Raw genomic sequence first — 17,059 nt, forward strand, 5'->3', positions numbered from 1 at the left:
GCCGTCCCGAACGCCGCTAGCGAGGCCCTGAAGACTGAGATGAACGTTCTGACAGACTTCTGCCAGTGTCCAGGGTCTCACTACGACGTTTTCCTACCCTTTCGAACAGATGAAGCGGGACTGTACCTGGATTCCACCCACCGTACATATTTGATGGTGACAGCGGCAAGATGTGGGCGATGGTCACGGGGCACGCTCGGCCCCGGCACCAAGTTTGCCAGTCTCTGTTCGGTGCCGCAGCGCATGTTTCAAAACGTCGGTGTCTCAGGAACGGACGACACTAATGCCAAGTGCGAGGGTCGTCCGTTTCTAAACACGGCCCATCATTCTCAAGAGCAGAAAACCTACCATCGAGTCCTCCTGGTCGCAATCAGACGGTGGATGCACACGCGCGACCGTCCGGTAGCCAGACGTCTTCCCCGGGACGTCCTCCCTCAGACTCCATGCCTTACGTGCGCCGCCATCTGCCTCAAGCTTAAGCAGGGTGCGAAGGACGTACTGCGGCCTGGGACGAGGAGCGGCGCGTGACCGCTAAGCGATTCTCCGCGTGCGACAGCCCGGTGGCGCGCCGCGATGCGCGGATTGTCCGACGAGGGCGCTCCCCGCCCGCACGCGACGGGATTTTTGCTTGTGCTCTTTGGCTTTCTCGTCTCCCGTTGGCGAGATGGAGAGATGGCTGGGCGGTCGGGCGGAGGAGGGGCAGGGCAGGAACGCGGGGGCGACGTGCTAGACGGTGGTGGCGCCGCGGCAATAACGGGATTTCTCCAGTGTTTCCGCGCGCGAGCGCCGCGGCGTGGTCCGTGGGTAGCGAGGAATCGAGGAAGGGGACAACGAGCGGGTGCGGGTTGGGCGGGGCACGCTTATCGAGCGCGACCGGGGGAGCGAGGCGTGATCTGGCTTCCATGCACGGTGCGCGCTCGGCGATACGTGTGCGAGCGGGGCACACGGGTGGATGAGGAACGGTGCTGCAAGATTAGTAGCAGCTGCTGGCGTGCATGGTCCGGACGCACGGTGGGCGATGGCGGTGCTTTGTGGAATGGGCGACGGTGTCGGGAGCGTGCTGCCGTGTGCTCTGTCCGTCGGACCTTCTGGGGCACGGAACCGGACTCATGGACGCCGACGGCCACCGACGCGAGATCCGGGAGCAGCGACGGACCAGGGGCGACAAAACATGTGTGAGGCGGGGCGTGAAGCGCTCGGCGGGCGCGTGCCGGGGAAGGAAACGTCGACGGGAGCTGGAACTGGAACTGGAACTGGGGCGTGCCTGGGCCCCGTGGGGGAGGCGCGGCGTCACGGGCCGGGTTCAAGATTTTTCCCGCGGGGTCACTTGGCGATGTGTTTGGAGGGCGAGGGCGGGGGCTGGGGAGGGACACAGACGTTGGGATTGCTCCGTACGAGGACCCAAGGGTAGAGCGCCGGACGTGCGGGGAAGCGAACGACGCTTCCGCGGCCGCGCCAATATTCCAATCTCGCTCGACGCGGAACACGATTCGCAGAACAGAACAGAACACGCGAAGATGCGGGGTCTGGGGCGGCGGTGGGGGGTGGCCGTGTGCCTGGCACGCTAGCTGGGCGACTCTCGCGCGGGGGCCATCAACGAACGCGGAGAAACTGGAGAAACTCTGGAGAAACAGCCGAGCTGCGAGCGCGCTGCGTCGCGTCAGGTGCCCCGCCCGACCGCGTCGTTCGTATAAAGCCCGCGTCCGCCCGCCCGCCACTCCAGCTTCCCACAGCTCGTCTCTTCCGACTTCTGCCTCGCTCGCCCCCCATGGCTGTCGGTCCCGCTGCCACCTCCAGTGCCGCCCAGGGCTTCATGCACCTGGTCGACCCCAACAGGAAGTGGTACAACAACAAGAGGTACGCGTCCCCCGTTCCTCCACGCGCCCCCGCTCACTCTACGCGTCCTCTCCAGAATCATCGCCCTCAATGGCTGGCTCGTCCTCCTCCTCATCACCTCCTCCGGCAACGGTTTCGACGGCAGTCTCATGAACAGTCTCCAGTCCATGTACCAGTGGAAGGGCTTCTTCAACGACCCCCAAGGTGGCACTCTCGGTCTCCTCAACGCTATCCAGGTGCGCCTCCCGCCCGCCGTTCATTTCCCGCACCGTGCTCATATTCCTCAAGAACATCGGCGCCCTTGGCGGCTACCCATTCGCGCCCTACCTTTCTGACGGCCTTGGTCGCAGACCCACCGTCTGGATTGGCGCGGTATGCATGATCGCAGGTGTTGCCCTCCAGACTGCGTGCCAGAACATCAACCAGTTCATTGGTGCTCGGTGCGTGGCTCCCCGCTACCTTACGCCACTCCGCGCTAATCTTATCCCGTTCGCCCAGTTTCCTCATCGGCTTCGGTCTCAGTATTGCGAGTACGCATTCACTCCACGTTCATATGACGTGCCCTTGCTCACACGCCTACCATCGTAATTATAGGCAACGCCGCGCCCATGCTGGTCACCGAGATGTCGTACCCCGTCTACCGTCCGCAACTCTCGGCACTCTACAACACCCTCTGGTATTCTGGGAACATTGTGTGCGTCATGACGCGTAGCTGCGCCGCCTCTCAGTCGGTTCTGATGATACGTTCTGCAGCGCGTCCTGGACTTCTTTCGGCACTGCGCGGATCAACAACGACTGGTCTTGGCGTATCCCTTCCCTGCTCCAGGCCATCCCCGCCCTCTTCCAGTTCTTCCTCATCTGGTTCGTTCCGGAGTCCCCGCGTTTCCTCATAAGCAAGGGCAAGGAGACCCAGGCGCTCAAGACGCTCGCATACTACCACGCCGATGGCGACGAGCAGGACCCGCTCGTCCAGTACGAGTTCGAGGAGATCAAGGCCGCCATCGCCCTCGACAGGGAGTCGTCCCGCAATGTCGGCTGGAAGGCGCTCGTCGCCACCCGCGGCAACCGCAAGCGCATTGCCATCATCATTGCCATCGCCTGGTTCTCGCAGTGGTCCGGCAACGGCCTCGTGTCCTACTACCTCAATCAGGTGTTCAACACGATCGGCATCACCAACACCGACACCCAGCTGCTCATCACCGGCATTCTCGCCATCTGGAACCTCTGCTGGGCCGTCTTCGCGTCCTTCCAGGTCGACCGCTGGGGCCGTCGCTTCCTCTTCCTCACCTCCGCCATCGGCATGTGCGTGTTCTTCACGCTCCAGACCATCTGCTCGGCGCAGTACGCGCTCCACGGAAACCAGGCAGCGGCGCACGCGGTCATTGCGTTCATCTTCCTGTTCTACGCGTTCTATGAGTGAGTCCAGTGTCTTCGACACACCGCTTCTGGGTACTAATCGCGTTCTCAAACAGCCTTGCGTTCACGCCCCTCATCGTCTCCTATACGCTCGAGATCCTGCCGTACTCGCTCCGTGCCAAGGGCTTCAACGTCTTCAACTTCACGATCTCCGTCGCCCTCATCTTCAACCAGTACGTCAACCCGATCGCCCTTAAGGCTATCGCCTGGAAGTACTACGTGCGTACCCGTCTCCTCCCACCGCTCGACCGAGCTAGTGTTGACGTTCGCGGCAGATCGTGTACTGCGTCTGGCTCGCGTTCGAGGTCGTCATCCTCTACTTCTTCATCGTCGAGACCAAGAACCGCACCCTCGAGGAGACCGCCGCGCTGTTCGACGGCGAGGAGCTCGACAAGCTCCACCAGGCCACCGCCAAGGTCGCCGAGATCCGCCACGAAGACTACGACGAAAAGTCCTCGGACGCGGCCGCGCACGTCTAATCGCGTCGGCCTCCCCGCGTTCGTGTGTCCCCCCTCACTTTTCTCCTTCCTTTGTCTCTGCTCGCGGATCTCTCTGGACCGGGTCCCCCGGATGCGTAGTTAGTGCGCTTGCGATGGCGCGCTTGTAAGGATACGGCCACCCCACCTCCACCTGCGATTTATTTTCGGTTTGCTCTGCACGCGCGACGCCCCGTTTGCTTTACGCCCCCTCGTCGGCGGCTGTACTATAGTCTTTTGGTTTCCGCTCCCCCCCCACGATGCCGCCCCCCGGGTATGTACACTACATGACGCACCGCACCGTACTGCACCGCACCGCACCATACTGCACCGCACCGCACGCACACGAAGCATACTCGCACGACTACTACCGGTCTCCCTCGCAATGAGAACATACCTTACCCTCCACCGCTGTGAGCGTGCCGCGTCGAACGGGCGCAGCGCTTCTGTGGCTTTGTGGCTTCGCGATGCCGATGTCACTGTCGAGCGCTGAATGTCGAGTTTCGAGTCGAGAGCGCGGAAAGGGTGGCCCGATGTCGAGTCGAGTCCGCGCATGCGAGCGTGGTGCGTGGATCCTTGCAAAGACGCAGCCGTTCTGCTCGATCGCGCGATCCCCTCCCAGCGCGGGACGTCTTCCGCGCGCGCGCGTCGAAGACTCCCACCCGCGCGAGCGAACCCACGAAGTAAGTTCGCTAACTTTGCGGTGTACGTACACACGCCGCGGTGGGATCGTCCGTCGAGATCGGGTCGCATCGCACGTCGTGCCGCGGCGCTCTGAGTCTCTCTCCATTGCGCGCCGTAGCGGCGGCCGTTGTGGGCGGGTGTATGTTGGTGCGCGGCAGCAGGCGCTGAGATGTTTGCACTCGCGCGCGAGAGCGTGTTCCTGGAAGACATCGACTTCGTTCATCAGCGCGGCGACGTCGAGGCAGGCGTCTGGGGCCCGAGGGACGAGTTTCACGGCGTCCGACCGGGCACGGCAGGAAGATCTCGAGAGTCTCGCTCTGAGGGAGGCGCGATCTTGTGAAATCCGGCCCACCGAAGCCGCGCTCTGGGCCGCCGCCGCGACGTCGAAGATAGGTGGGCGTGTGCGTGACCGTGCGGTGCGGCCCCAAGGCCGCACAATCTCATATCGCCCATCTGGCACAGCGGACCGCGGTGCCACTTGAGGCCGGCGGGTGGCATTGAACACGTGAACGCTGGGACAGGTGTGGCTCGCGCGCAAGGATCAGAGCTGGTACGTACGCCGTTCCCTGCGCACCCTGCGAGCACATCGCGTGGAAGTGCACCCGGGTGCTAGCGCGGAGGCACGCGCGGAAAGCGGCCAGCTTTAGACGGGATGCATGGGAGGAAACAGGGCTGGAAGAGGGAGAGGCGGCGCGCGGAGTGGGCATCTGACAGCCACTCGGGGCACGAACCAGATCCGCGCGTGTGGCGACGGTCCGCGCTGGACTCGCAATGGAGGATGGCAGATGGGTGGGGATGTCCCCAGCTAGAGAGGTAGCGAAGAGATGGAAGGACTGTTGGTAGGCGTGAGGCAGGATGCGCAGTAGGTCTCGTGGTGAGCGCCAGGACTGCTTGAATATTGCGAGAAGTGCTGTGCCTGACATCCTCCGCGCCGAGAGAAGGGAAGCTACCGGAGGGTCGGCTAGCGTTCTGCCACCATGATTGGGTTCGCTTCGACGCGCTCGTGGAGGCTTCCCCTGTCCATGTACGAAATCCGTGCCGCGCGGAAGATATTCCTGCCAGAGAACATACGCTGGATGGAGAGGATCGGCGCTGGGATAGTTTCCACACTGCCGGACTGGTCGCTGCGATTGTCGGTGGGGGGTTGTCGATGGGCGATGAGGGAGCGATCTGTTGGTGGCTGATCTTCGCGGCCCGGAGTCGTTCATTACGAGACTTCTCAGGGAGAGGATGACTTCGGAAGTCTCATCTTGACAGACGGGCGTTTGCGCGTCCGTTGTGATAGAACGCGACGCGAGGCTTTGAGACTCCATGACAGAGGGAACGAAGCACGATGGGCGGTGATACTGCGTCGTCGAAGTATGCCTGCTCCAAATGGGTGTCCGCCGGTGAAGATTCCAGCCAGACTGATGGAAGAGGAAATGAGGAAGGATGCCGAATGCCATACGGAAATGGAGTCTATTCAGCGCCTCAAGAACCCAGACTCGAAGTGCAAGTGAACATCAGTGGGGAGAAGAAGGTGGAGGATGCTCACAGATTAAGGTCCTGTTCTCGTACGTCTTTGCTTGGCGCATGAGCGAGACTCCCTGGGCATACCCACAGGACTGCTTCTTACACGAGACTCGGCTCGATGGTGACTGGTCGTCCGTGCAACAACTGGAAATTTTGACTTGACAAGTAGCCTCACCCATTGATTTTGCGAGCATTGAACACGCCTTGAATGGTTCTGTCAAGTCGTAGGCCAACTGTCTGATATCTTGCTGATACTGTCACCAGTGCGTTATCAACCGCGGTCACGTGTCCATCCCCACCTTCAATATTCAATATCCAATAAGCGACCGTACGCTCATCACATTGACCCCTCTCGGCGACGACCCACGACCGACTTGCGCCGGCCGTGCGCTGATGTCTTTTTCGTTGGAAGTTTCCCGACAGAAACCTCCCCGTAAATCTCGCGTCCCTCGACTCGACTCGGTGTTCTCCCTTGCAAGTCCAAGGTCTCCTACACTCGGCAATTTCATCCGATGACCATACACGGCGCACACGGGCCCTTCTGTCGAATACCTAGGGGTTCGCAAACAAACAAATTCCCTGCTCCCGGACGACGGATGGCCCGAAGATGAAGGCGGCTGACCAGCCGAGTGGAGATGGAGGCGGACTGAAAGGGACTATATGCGCAGTGTGTTTAGACCGGTATTCTTTCCCTGCACTGAGGCCTTGTTAGCGTCGCCATGCTTCCCCTTGAACTCGAGTTCCTCATCATCGAAAGCGTCACCGACAACACCACACTCTCTGCTTGCTCGCGTGTATGCCAAGCTTGGCGCTCTCTCAGTCAGGCATGTCTCTTCCACAGCCTTTCCATCGTCCTTTCCAGTAAGACCCCCTCGGAAAACTTGATCCACGACTTCATCTCCACACTGAAAGGCAGCCTGGACGTTGGGAGCGATGTCGGCCATTATGTACGCCATCTTGTCCTCGACGGTGACGACGACCCTTCGGAACCCGGCCGATCCCCCGACCCTCTTCTCGGAGAACAGATAGGCCCTCTGGGTCGACTTCAAGGCTCGCTCGACGGCCCTGCGGACGGCTACTTCCCCAACCCCCACTTCGCTGACGGCAACCCCACAATCGACTCCTCGCAATCCGTCTCCAACAGCAACAGCGGGCGCGATTCTCCATCCGACATTGACCGGGAGCACATACGTTTTCCAGTCCGGATCCTCCACCATCTTCTCCCGCTACTTCCGCAGCTTTCAGGTCTTTCCTTGGAGCGGCTCCAATTTTACGACGAACTGACTCTGGACGACTCCACTGTATACTGCTCAACGCCACCGTTCGCCCCTCGAAGGATCACGAACTTACTCCTCGATGTCTGTTCATCGTATTCGAACGACATCAATCATCTGTTCGACGTCCTCTCCATGTTCTCAACCATCGACCAGCTCTACCTGGACTGTGGGTCGTGGAACTGGGCCCCCTCCGCCACTGCCTGCTCCATTCCCCCCTCGCCCATCATCCGCCGTCTCATCCTCGAATCCTTCGACGCCCCCGACGTCCTCGCCGTCCTCTGCGAATCCATCCGCCTCTCCGGCTCCCTCTCCGGCGCGCTCACCTCCGTCCACTACTCGGGCTGCACCCGCGCCGAGCTCGACACCTTCCTCCCCTTCGCCGCCGCCGCCGGCCCGCACCTCACCGCGCTCGGCCTCGACGTCTTCTACGCGCTCGTGAACGACCTCGAGCCCGCGCCGCACGCGGCGCTCGGCGTGGACCTCGGCCCCTGCCCGCGCCTCGAGACCCTCACGCTCTCCTTCGACTTCGCGCCCGTCGCGGACGCCGCCGTGGCGCCGTGGGACCTCCTGCGCGTCGTCCGCGCCGCGCTCGCGCTCTACGCGCGCGTGCTCGCGCCGCAGGCGCAGGCGTTCCTCGTGCTGCGCGAGATCGCGTTCCAGGTGTTCTGCGCGACCGCGGCCCCCGCGGCGTTCGCGTGCGCCGCGAGCGTGTCGGCCCTGGGGGAGCCCCGCCCGCGTGACGGCGAACCGGACGCGGTCGCGGGCGTGCGATGCGCGCTGTGGGGCGCAGTCGACGCGGCGCTCTGCGGGCTGCCCGCGCTCGAGACGGTGCGGTTCCTGATGTGCGACGTGGAGAGGGGCAGCGAGGCGGAGACGGTGGAGGCGATGCGGCACTTCGTCGGGGAGCAGCTGCCGAGGACGTGCAAGAGGGGGATCGTCGAGGTCGTGCTGGAGGAGGCGCAGGTCAGCGAGGTGGGGGACTGGGAGTGGTTTGAGGGGTAGTGAAGGGTGCGCGGGCGGGACAGGCTCGTTGACGTTGAGAGCTTCGTGGTACGTTTGCGCTGGTTTTGCGTGGTGGTCCGCAATGCGAACTTTGCTTCAACCTTTGAAAAAACGCGTGCCGTAGGCTGCGTTGGATGAGAGGGCACTGGCCAAGAGGTCGCTATCTGCGTTCGACGATACGCAACACAACTTGGCGCAAGCAAGTGGTACGGACGAGCGATGTACGTTAAGCATCCCGGTCTGGCTAAACCCACTCCCACTTCAAGTCCACGACGCCCCGTCCCCACGTCCGCGGAAAGCACAAGCGGAGCGTCTCGGTCATCGGCGCCTCAATCCCCTCCCTCCTCCGTTTGCGAACGTGGCCGAAATCGAAGACGACGCGCTGCAGTCCCCCGCGGGACGCGGCCGCCAACACGGCGTCGAGCCTCGCGCAGGGAGAGACGGGACGCTGCGCATCGCTGCGACCTGCCGCGGCGAGCGCCGGAACGAAGCAGTCGAGGGATATGGGTCCGAGCAACTCCATGCTGAAGCAAACGGTGTGGAGGGTGACTGGGGGCGCGACTCCAATGATGTGTGCCCCGGCCGCGATGAGGTCCTTCAGGTATGTGTAGCCGTCGTCGTCCTCGTCGTCGTCCTCGTCGTCGTACCGGAGCCTGAGCCGGTACGAGAAGGACTCGACGGCGGGGAAGCCGGACAAGGAGATGCGCTTTAGATCCTCGCTGAGCTCTAGACGGGTTGGCGTAAGTCGTGGAGAGGAGGCAAGGGAAGCGTCGAAGCGTACCGTTTTTCATCGGGCTGACGTCGACGTTCAATGTGGTCACGCTCGAGACACCGTCGCGTGAGCACAGAGATAGAAAGTTGTGGGTCCCAGGTCGGGGGCGGTATGAGAGCTCCACGGTGAGGGTGTTGAGGGGCACGGCTAGAGATCCGGAGCGACGCAAGTAGTCGTAAAGACCGACATCTAGGGCATCGTCCGAGCTGTGGAGCTCGAGGGCGTGAACGGTGGACAGACGAGCAGGCTCCATGGGCGTTGACGTCTTCGGCCCAGACAGCACGTCCCAGGTCACGACTAAAGAGTGAATGTCGGCAAAGAGGGAGAGGGTGGAGAGGAAGTCGAATGCGCCTGGGTTCGTCGATTCGCAAGCTTCCACGGTGAGAGCCTCAATCGAGGGGCGCCGTTCTGGCACGAGTGTCTCTTCGGGCTGAATGCTTCCACATTTGGCGCACTGAAGTCCATTGAAAGTGCATTTGTAGAAATGTAGGTGGCAGAGTCGTGGAAGCTTGCATAGGAGGTTCCCCAAGAGACGAGGGCATAGCTCCATCGAATCGTCCGAGGCATCCAAGGGATTGGGAGTTCCATTGATCTCCAACCTCAGAACGTAGTTCCCAATGGTGTGGTTCGCGTCCAGGATGCGGAGGAGGTCGTGATCGTGCCGATCATCGTTGGCCCAGGGCCAGAGGCGAAGGACGAGGGAGCGCCAGAGGATTGCCTGACAGACTACGCGCCACCGCTGGCATACAAAGGACCAATTTTCCAGTAGTGATCTGTGGCTCCTTTTCTGCTCGATTATGGCAATTTCGATCTCTGGAGGCAAGCGTGGATTCGTGAGCGGGACGATAGGAGCATCCCCAGTGGCAGCTGTACATGAGGGCAGCTTCAGCGCCAAGTGAGAACCGCGGACCACACCGTATATACTTTGGGAACTCACGATGTCCAACGTTCCAGACATGAGGAACGTCGCAACTTCAGGTAGCCCAAGGTAACTCTGAGAAAGTCTCTGATCGGAACGTCGCGAAAGACAAGCGATAGCTATAATGCGATTTCCAACTCCGCTCAGACCGCAAGCCTCCGCTGTCATTGAGCTCACGTCATCTTTCGACGACTGCAAGTTGGTTCACCCCTTCGTCGGAGTTGAAAACACCAGCGGATGAGTCGTAATCATCTGAATTTGAGGATTCAACCACACTCCGCGGCCCTTGATAACAGTCAGAGCAGAATGGTTTGCATTGAGCATGTTACAGCTTCAAACGTTGACTAGTACTCACGGTACATCGATCGACAACATCGGAGCAGGACTTTGACAGGCCAGAAGAACCATCAATCTTGAAATTCACCATCGACCATATCGTCGTCCTCGTCGCTAAACTCATCGTCGTCTTCGTCCATGCCATCAAACCCAAACTGCTCTTCTTCCTCATCGAGAACGATCACGGGCGGCGGCGCGTTCCTCACCGCCTCGTTCACCACCCACGGCTCGAACCAAACGAACCCCGCCACGCCCGTCGCCCACGTCCGCGGCAAGCACATCCGCCACAGCTCCTCAAGCGGCCCCTCGACGTGCGCCTTCACCGAGTTCTGGTCCCTGCCGACGAACACCTCGACGCGGCGCAGCGCCGGCGCGCGCGCGACCACCGCGCCGTCCAACGCGGCCCACACGTCCCGGTGTTCCTCCTCGTGCTCGAGCGCGTGCCGGACGGCGGCGCAGAACGAGCCGAGCGGCTCGTTCATCGCGTCGAGCGCGAACGTGACCGTGTGCAGCGCGGGCGCGGCGGTGTGCACGAAGCACGTCCAGACGGCGAGCCAGTACCCGAGGAAGCGGTTGTTGGTCATCGTGTTGAGCGACCAGCACGCGCGCTGGACGACGAGCGTGAGCTCTTGGAGCGCGGGGAGGCGGGCGAGGTCGAGCGTCATGAACTCGTCGAGCATCGCTGGAGAGAGGGGAGGGGGCGCGTCGGTCACTGGGGGAAGACGCGGAGGTGCTGAGGGGGCGAACGTACATGATTGGCTCAGGCTGCACAGGTTGACCTTGAGCTTCGTGAGGACTTGGGCGCCGTGGCGGACGATATCGGTGAGGAGGTTCGGGGTGCCTGCTTGGTCGCGGAGTAGGAAGATGTCGAGCTCTTGCAGGTGCCTGGCGAGGGAACCGGAGACTTCGAGGAGGTCGAAGAGGCAGAGGTCGAGGTCCTCCGGGAAGCTCTCGAGGGAGATCGTATGAATGGCGGGTGTGTTGAAATCCTCCGCAGTCACCACCTCGACAGAGCCGTCCTCCCAGTGGGCCTCGGTGATCGTCAGGCTGCCGATCCTGGAGAACAGGCACAGGGCCCACAGGAAGGGCAAGACACTACCGTCGGGGGCGCCACAGCTGAAGAAAGTGAGGTTGTCGATGGAAAATGGACGCCACCTCCCACCGGTGAGCTCCACGCGAGGAGGGTAGGGGAACGAAGCTTCCAAAGAACAGTGGTCGATCTGGATATCGGATAAGTTCGGGAGATGGGAGAGGAGGCGAACAAAGAGTGGCAGGGGCAGCGGGGTCTCGTCGGTTGCAGAATCCCCCTTGATGGAGATGTTCCGCAAGTGTCCTCCAACTTGGGTGCGATTGGCGTCCAACACGGCGACGAAGTCGGCCATACGCTCGCAGCGCAGAGAGATGGACGCGAAGAGGTGGGATTGGCTGACGTAGCGCCATCGTTGACAGACCAAGGCACACAGCTTTAGTGTGGCCTTGTTGAGACGAAGCTTCCCGATGATCGCGAATTCGATCTCGGTTGGAAAGCACGAAGAGTCTTCTTTCGACGGCTACGGCCGAAGTCAGCCCGAACCATCGGAGTATGGTAGTTCAAGGAGCCTACCTGGAAGACATCCATTGCCAACTGAGAAAGCCGTTAGATGTAGCGCCGTCGGGAGGAACGGAGGGGAGGCGAAGAGTGGGAGCCTCCGCTGGGCTCACACGACTGTCAGACGGGCATTTTGTACGAGTTCCACGGGTACTGAGCGAGTGCTTCAGTAACGGATGCACAATGGCGTCCCAGGTCTCTGAAGGGAGGGGGGAACAATGGATGTGAGATCGATGTCCTCTATAGAGCGAGGGACACGTGTACCACCATAGATATTCGTCGGCAAAAACCTGCGTTGATCTGCATTTGTCGTGTTCAGCTTCCAGGTTCCTCGTCTCATCCTAATACATTCTAGCGAGCCTCCCGCTGTGGAAATCATGACATCTCGGCATTTTTTCGAGGCAGTATCCAGCCTTGTACTCGACACGCAGCTTAGCAGTAGCCGCTGCAGTAAACTTGTCTGGTTGGAGTGGATATTCGCCGTCCGACTGATGGGGCACGTCTTCTGCTGGTGGTAGGACCCTCCAGATTATCAGCAATTATGTTCCACCGGGAATGATTAACGGAGGCTGGCGTACCAGGCCAACAACGCCCCGGTTGAAGTGGGAATGTCCACGGGCTGACAACAAGCCCTTGTGTCCCAAAGCATGCCAGACTGCTAACATGCCCCATAGCGTTCGTCGCTGGACGCAAGATAGACGCACTTAAATCTGTGTCCGGTTGCATTTGGTGCAGCTGCTGCTGAAAGCACGTCTACCCTGTGCTAAGCCGGCGCTCGTATACGCAAGCCTCCAGACTCACCAATGTTCCAGCATCGCAGTCGTAACGCAACCAGCTCGTCATTGTCGACCGAGCCTCGAACGTGCTCCCGGACAACAATACGCGCATCATATCGTGCGACCCGACGTGGCCTAGGGGCACATAAGCTCGCCCTTCGCCCATAGCTTGGAATATTTGCACGCTGTGTTTGTGGGCCGGTTCCGTGAGGCGCAAGGTGTACGGTCTCGAGGGGAATAATGAGATGAACTGACGAACGCGGGATTTGTCACAACAAACTCGTGTATCGGCTGAGGGCTCACCCAGATTAGCCGATCGCCCATTGTACCAAGCAAACTGCTCAGAACAATGAGAAGAATGACCCATGAGATGTCTGGGAACGCACCGCCGTTGCCCTGCCAATAGGACAGGACATTCTGCCAGTAGCAACTTCCGGTCGCGGCAGGGCTCCAGCCTCGGGCATCGAGGTCGCGACTCACGTCGTTGAGTCGGACATGATACCACTACTGCTGCACAGCACATCCGGCGCGCCCCGGCGCGCCCAGCGCCTACTGCTGGGCGCATGGCGCTCGCACTGGAGTACTTAAGTACTTGCTTGTCTGTCGCTGGGAATCAATTCTTCCATCATCTTTTTCCATTTCAACGTTGTGCTCCGGGGGCTTCTCGTCATCAACCGCTATCCACACTTCATACAAATTTTGCAACATTGCTCAAGGTTCGGACTGCCAAGGGAGTGTGTAAGCAACGGGGTCGATGACAGACAAGACTAGGGTAGGTGCAAATAGAGAGACGATCATAACCAATCGCGGTGACGCATAGAAAGGAGGTTGTGAGAGTCACAGTGTGAACAGAGGTCCGCGCACCCGGGCGACGCATCCATGCGAGCGCGAGTCAAGGGCGCTTCCGACAGGTCCATAGGTTTCGGAGTCCGCTCAGATGCTTGATTCAAGTGGTTCTCTTCTAGGATGCAGAACGAGCAAACCGCCCAAAAAATAAGGGAAAGTCGGACTAATAGTTGGGATCTGTACAGGTTAAGTACATAGCATTTGATACAACAACGCGGCACAGCTCTCACAGCATGAGTAACAGATTCTACCGTAGAATTTAGTACGGATGATAGAGCATTATAAGGTCCTGAAAGTATGGCCCGAAAAGTAAAAGGGAACACACGGCGAAAGGAAGGCGACGCGCGAAGGAAACACAACTTAGTCCGAAGTCAAATCAATGACGTCGTCATCGTCCATGGACCGAGCGGGCTTCGGCTCCTTCTTCACTTTGTTCGTACTTGTCGACGCCTTCTTGTTCGACACCGCTCTCGAGACTTTCTTCTGGAGGTCGCGCAGCTGGCGCTGATGCATGTACCATGTTGAGCCCACGTCATAAGAGTGCGTTTCGCACATACCTTCAACGTTTCCACGTCCTCTTCATCCGACAGGTCGATTGTCCCCATATCCCGCGAAGGCTCCTGACGAGCTCGCTTGGGTAGGCGGTCTTCAAAGGATCCACTACGTTTGAGCGCCCTGTTGTCGTTTTGCTGCGGCGCGGCTGGGGGTTTCGGCTCTGGCTTCGCGAGAGGAGCAATGTCTTGTGCTTGTAACAGAGCTATGAAGGGTCGAGCAAGACGTCAGGCAAGTTCTATGTTCACAAGGGTGCCACTCACCAAGCGGCCTGTATCGGAAATTAAATGTAGCAACATAGCCTTCTGACGGGTCTAGCGGAGTGTATGCGGCGAGAGTCTGATAGTGGGTCCCTAGTGAAGCTCCTTTCCCCAGCCTACATGATCTGTCAATGGAAGGTGAAGAGCTTGCGTTAGACAGCAGGTACTCACGAGACACTATGTGCGCCCGCTTTTTTGCTTCTCTCATGGACGGCACCGATTGCAGAGAACTTGTCTGCGATGAACGGAACCTGCCGAGTTGAGCCTCGGACCAGACGCATCACATTCACTTGGATGGAGCCTATATCCGGGAGGGAGGCGGTCCCGCTAAGTAAAGCCTCGTCGTCTGCAAACACGGCGTTCAAGATAATGCCCTACGGCCTCAGCTTCATGGGCGAAGATCAGCACTCACCAGAAGTCTTCAGATCCGCGAAGAGAAAAGCCTGCTCGGAGTTGGCGTCTGTGATCACGCCGGCCTTCTGGCCAGACCCGCCAGCCGCACACCATTTGCCGTGCGATAAGGGGCTCCCATCGAGGTCGAAGCCGAACACGAGATCGTCCTTGGCGGCATGGTCCTTCCAGTTGATCGCGAAACTCTGCAGAACCGCCGTAGCCGTTGGCGTCAGATTCGATAGGAAGCGCCTCATGGCGACACACCTTGCCACTCTCGCTCGGAATGAAGCACCCGATCTCCTTCCCGTCCTTCCCTTCAGGCTTGGCTTGGTATTCGGGCAGCCGCTCGCCCTCGCAGGTAATCCAGACTTCGTAGGATTTGTGCAGCATGTAGGAGCCGGGAGTGCAATTAGATGGGTCGATAGCGTCGTTGGGGCCGATGGCAGAGAGGCACAAAGTTGCTAGAGCGGAAAGGGAGTGAAAGTGAGAGGCACAGGCAAAGCTGACGGCGGTTGCGAGGCAAGGGGAGTCGACAAAAGGGGCGACCCGCCGACGCGCGTATGGACGCGAATGTCACGCGACCGTGTCACTCTCATCGACGTCACCGACAGCACCAGGCGCGTGCGACCCCGACTCCCGATCCGTTCTCCTGCTCTCACCAATTCCCTGCCCGTTCGTGATGCTAAGGGCCGCGAAAAATGGGTCTACAACCCGCCTCTCGCGGAGCATAGCTCGACCTCGACCTCCCAAAGTGCCCCGCCTTACCATCCCGCACGCGCAATGGTCCAAATCATACGCGACCTCCTCCGAGTCCTCGACAGGATCACCTGGTCTGCGGATGCGTGTCTCCACTCTTTTCACTATCCTTCTCGGAGTCGGAATTGCCGCCACATCATATGGGATGTACGTTCTGCCTCTCTTTCCGAATGCCGCGTTCACTCGAAAACTCATCGTCGCTACAGCTATGACTTTTACGCGACTTTTACCATGTGGCCCAAGGAGGTGCGCGAAGACTTGCGCGCAGGGATCAAAGCGAAGCATCAGGGCGAGCTGGACTTGAGCGAGAGGTATCTCCGACGGTGGGTCTTTCACCGTCACTCTCATTTCATCCGCGTCTTACGCTCGACGTACGCTCGCAAGAGCATGGCAGACCGCACGAGAGCTCCCCATCACCGCCTTCTCCCAAGAGCCCTATCTCAAGCTGAGCGGCATCGCCATTGTTCTCGCGGAGGTCCTCGAGTCCACCAACCGGCCGGAACAGGCGTACGAGACCTACAGCACCGCACTCGCCCTCCTTCGCGCTGCCGAAGCCCAGCCGCAGACACAACTGTCCGGCCGTGAGCGCATGCGCACCGTCGCGCTTGCGCACAAGCTCGGGGAGATGGCGGAGGTCTATCAGCGCGAGCCCGAAGAAGTCGAGCACTTCCTCACGTTCGCCGTCGAGGAAGCGCTGCGCATGCTGAAGGACGCCGGCGGGGTGGACGTCAAGGGTAAGCAGAAGGCGGGCGCGGGAGAAGACGCGACTGTCATGCTGGCGGAGCTGGAGATGCCGTGGTGGGTGCGGAAGGTGGACGTCGCTGCGCCGTTGGAGGCTCTGGGACGATTCTACGCGAGAGAGAACAAGCCCCAGTAAGTGTATATCGCGCTTCTATCACTGCAGCACCCTCACCTCGAGACAGATACGCGACGACGCTGTATTTGCAGACGGTCGGCCTGCTGATGCAGCCTTCTCCGGGGGAGAAAGAGGCGAACGTCGAAGACCGATGCCGAGCGGCTCAGGTCATGAACAACCTGTCTGACATTATGTCGCGAGGACCGCCGCCCTCCAACATTCATAACGCGGAAGCATGGGCGCGGAAAGCACAAGACGTCATTGAAAAGACACGAACAATGTCTGGTGCCCGGAGGAACCCGGAAGCCATGATGCTCTGTGAACAAACGTACGCCGCTGTATTGTTCAACTTGGGTGCGCTCCTAGAAGTGATTCATCATTCCAAACCTCGTGTGCCATATGGTCTGACGTTTCTGTTAGATGTCCGGGCAGCTGGAAGACGCGAAGAAGTCATTTGAAGAGACAGTGGCACACTCGAAGAAGATCGGGTTGCGCACGGGCTTGATGGAGGCCCGCGCGGCATTGCGTAGGGTGGAGCGGGCGCAGACAAGAACTGGACGGGAGTCCCGGAGTACCACTTAGGTCGTCTTCCACCCCCCGTTCATGTTTTACATCAGCGTGACGTTTATGTTGGAGTTCGTGGTGCTCATTTTCGTCGACTCAGCTGACTTTGAGTGTCGGTCTATTTCCATTCAAGCGAGAGTTGCGCGTGCACCATGCAAGGCCATAATTCGTGCATCGTCGCCTCGAACTTGTGTTTCATTGGCGTAGACTATAGGGAGTCGTTTGCACTTCCGATGGG

At 60.0% G+C, this 17,059-nt stretch overlaps 5 protein-coding genes across 5 annotated transcripts; 3 read left to right on the forward strand and 2 right to left on the reverse strand.

Moving 5' to 3' along the window:
* Positions 1 to 1,768: 1,768 nt before the first annotated feature.
* Positions 1,769 to 3,731, forward strand: BXZ73DRAFT_88201 (general substrate transporter; the record flags this gene model as incomplete). Its single annotated transcript, XM_048024863.1, has 8 exons — positions 1,769 to 1,857; positions 1,913 to 2,072; positions 2,125 to 2,276; positions 2,335 to 2,366; positions 2,431 to 2,530; positions 2,590 to 3,252; positions 3,309 to 3,471; positions 3,528 to 3,731. 8 exons carry the CDS (start codon positions 1,769 to 1,771, stop codon positions 3,729 to 3,731), a joined length of 1,563 nt encoding a protein of 520 aa, XP_047881257.1.
* Positions 3,732 to 6,643: 2,912 nt separating this feature from the next.
* Positions 6,644 to 8,915, forward strand: BXZ73DRAFT_74956 (uncharacterized protein; the record flags this gene model as incomplete). Its single annotated transcript, XM_048022127.1, has 3 exons — positions 6,644 to 8,164; positions 8,328 to 8,424; positions 8,470 to 8,915. 3 exons carry the CDS (start codon positions 6,644 to 6,646, stop codon positions 8,913 to 8,915), a joined length of 2,064 nt encoding a protein of 687 aa, XP_047881258.1.
* Positions 8,916 to 10,301: 1,386 nt separating this feature from the next.
* Positions 10,302 to 11,848, reverse strand: BXZ73DRAFT_74957 (uncharacterized protein; the record flags this gene model as incomplete). Its single annotated transcript, XM_048022128.1, has 2 exons — positions 10,302 to 11,780; positions 11,834 to 11,848. 2 exons carry the CDS (start codon positions 11,846 to 11,848, stop codon positions 10,302 to 10,304), a joined length of 1,494 nt encoding a protein of 497 aa, XP_047881259.1.
* A 2,017-nt stretch (positions 11,849 to 13,865) lies between these two features.
* On the reverse strand, positions 13,866 to 15,035 carry BXZ73DRAFT_41735 (uncharacterized protein; the record flags this gene model as incomplete). Its single annotated transcript, XM_048018826.1, has 5 exons — positions 13,866 to 14,197; positions 14,256 to 14,368; positions 14,424 to 14,598; positions 14,665 to 14,848; positions 14,910 to 15,035. 5 exons carry the CDS (start codon positions 15,033 to 15,035, stop codon positions 13,866 to 13,868), a joined length of 930 nt encoding a protein of 309 aa, XP_047881260.1.
* A 289-nt stretch (positions 15,036 to 15,324) lies between these two features.
* On the forward strand, positions 15,325 to 16,839 carry BXZ73DRAFT_88203 (uncharacterized protein; the record flags this gene model as incomplete). Its single annotated transcript, XM_048024864.1, has 5 exons — positions 15,325 to 15,548; positions 15,608 to 15,724; positions 15,786 to 16,274; positions 16,325 to 16,625; positions 16,678 to 16,839. 5 exons carry the CDS (start codon positions 15,325 to 15,327, stop codon positions 16,837 to 16,839), a joined length of 1,293 nt encoding a protein of 430 aa, XP_047881261.1.
* Between the last annotated feature and the right edge of the window lie 220 nt (positions 16,840 to 17,059).

The sequence above is a fragment of the Epithele typhae genome (assembly GCF_022376455.1).
Source record: "Epithele typhae strain CBS 203.58 chromosome Unknown BXZ73scaffold_6, whole genome shotgun sequence".
In the NCBI taxonomy this organism is placed as follows: domain Eukaryota; kingdom Fungi; phylum Basidiomycota; class Agaricomycetes; order Polyporales; family Epitheliaceae; genus Epithele; species Epithele typhae.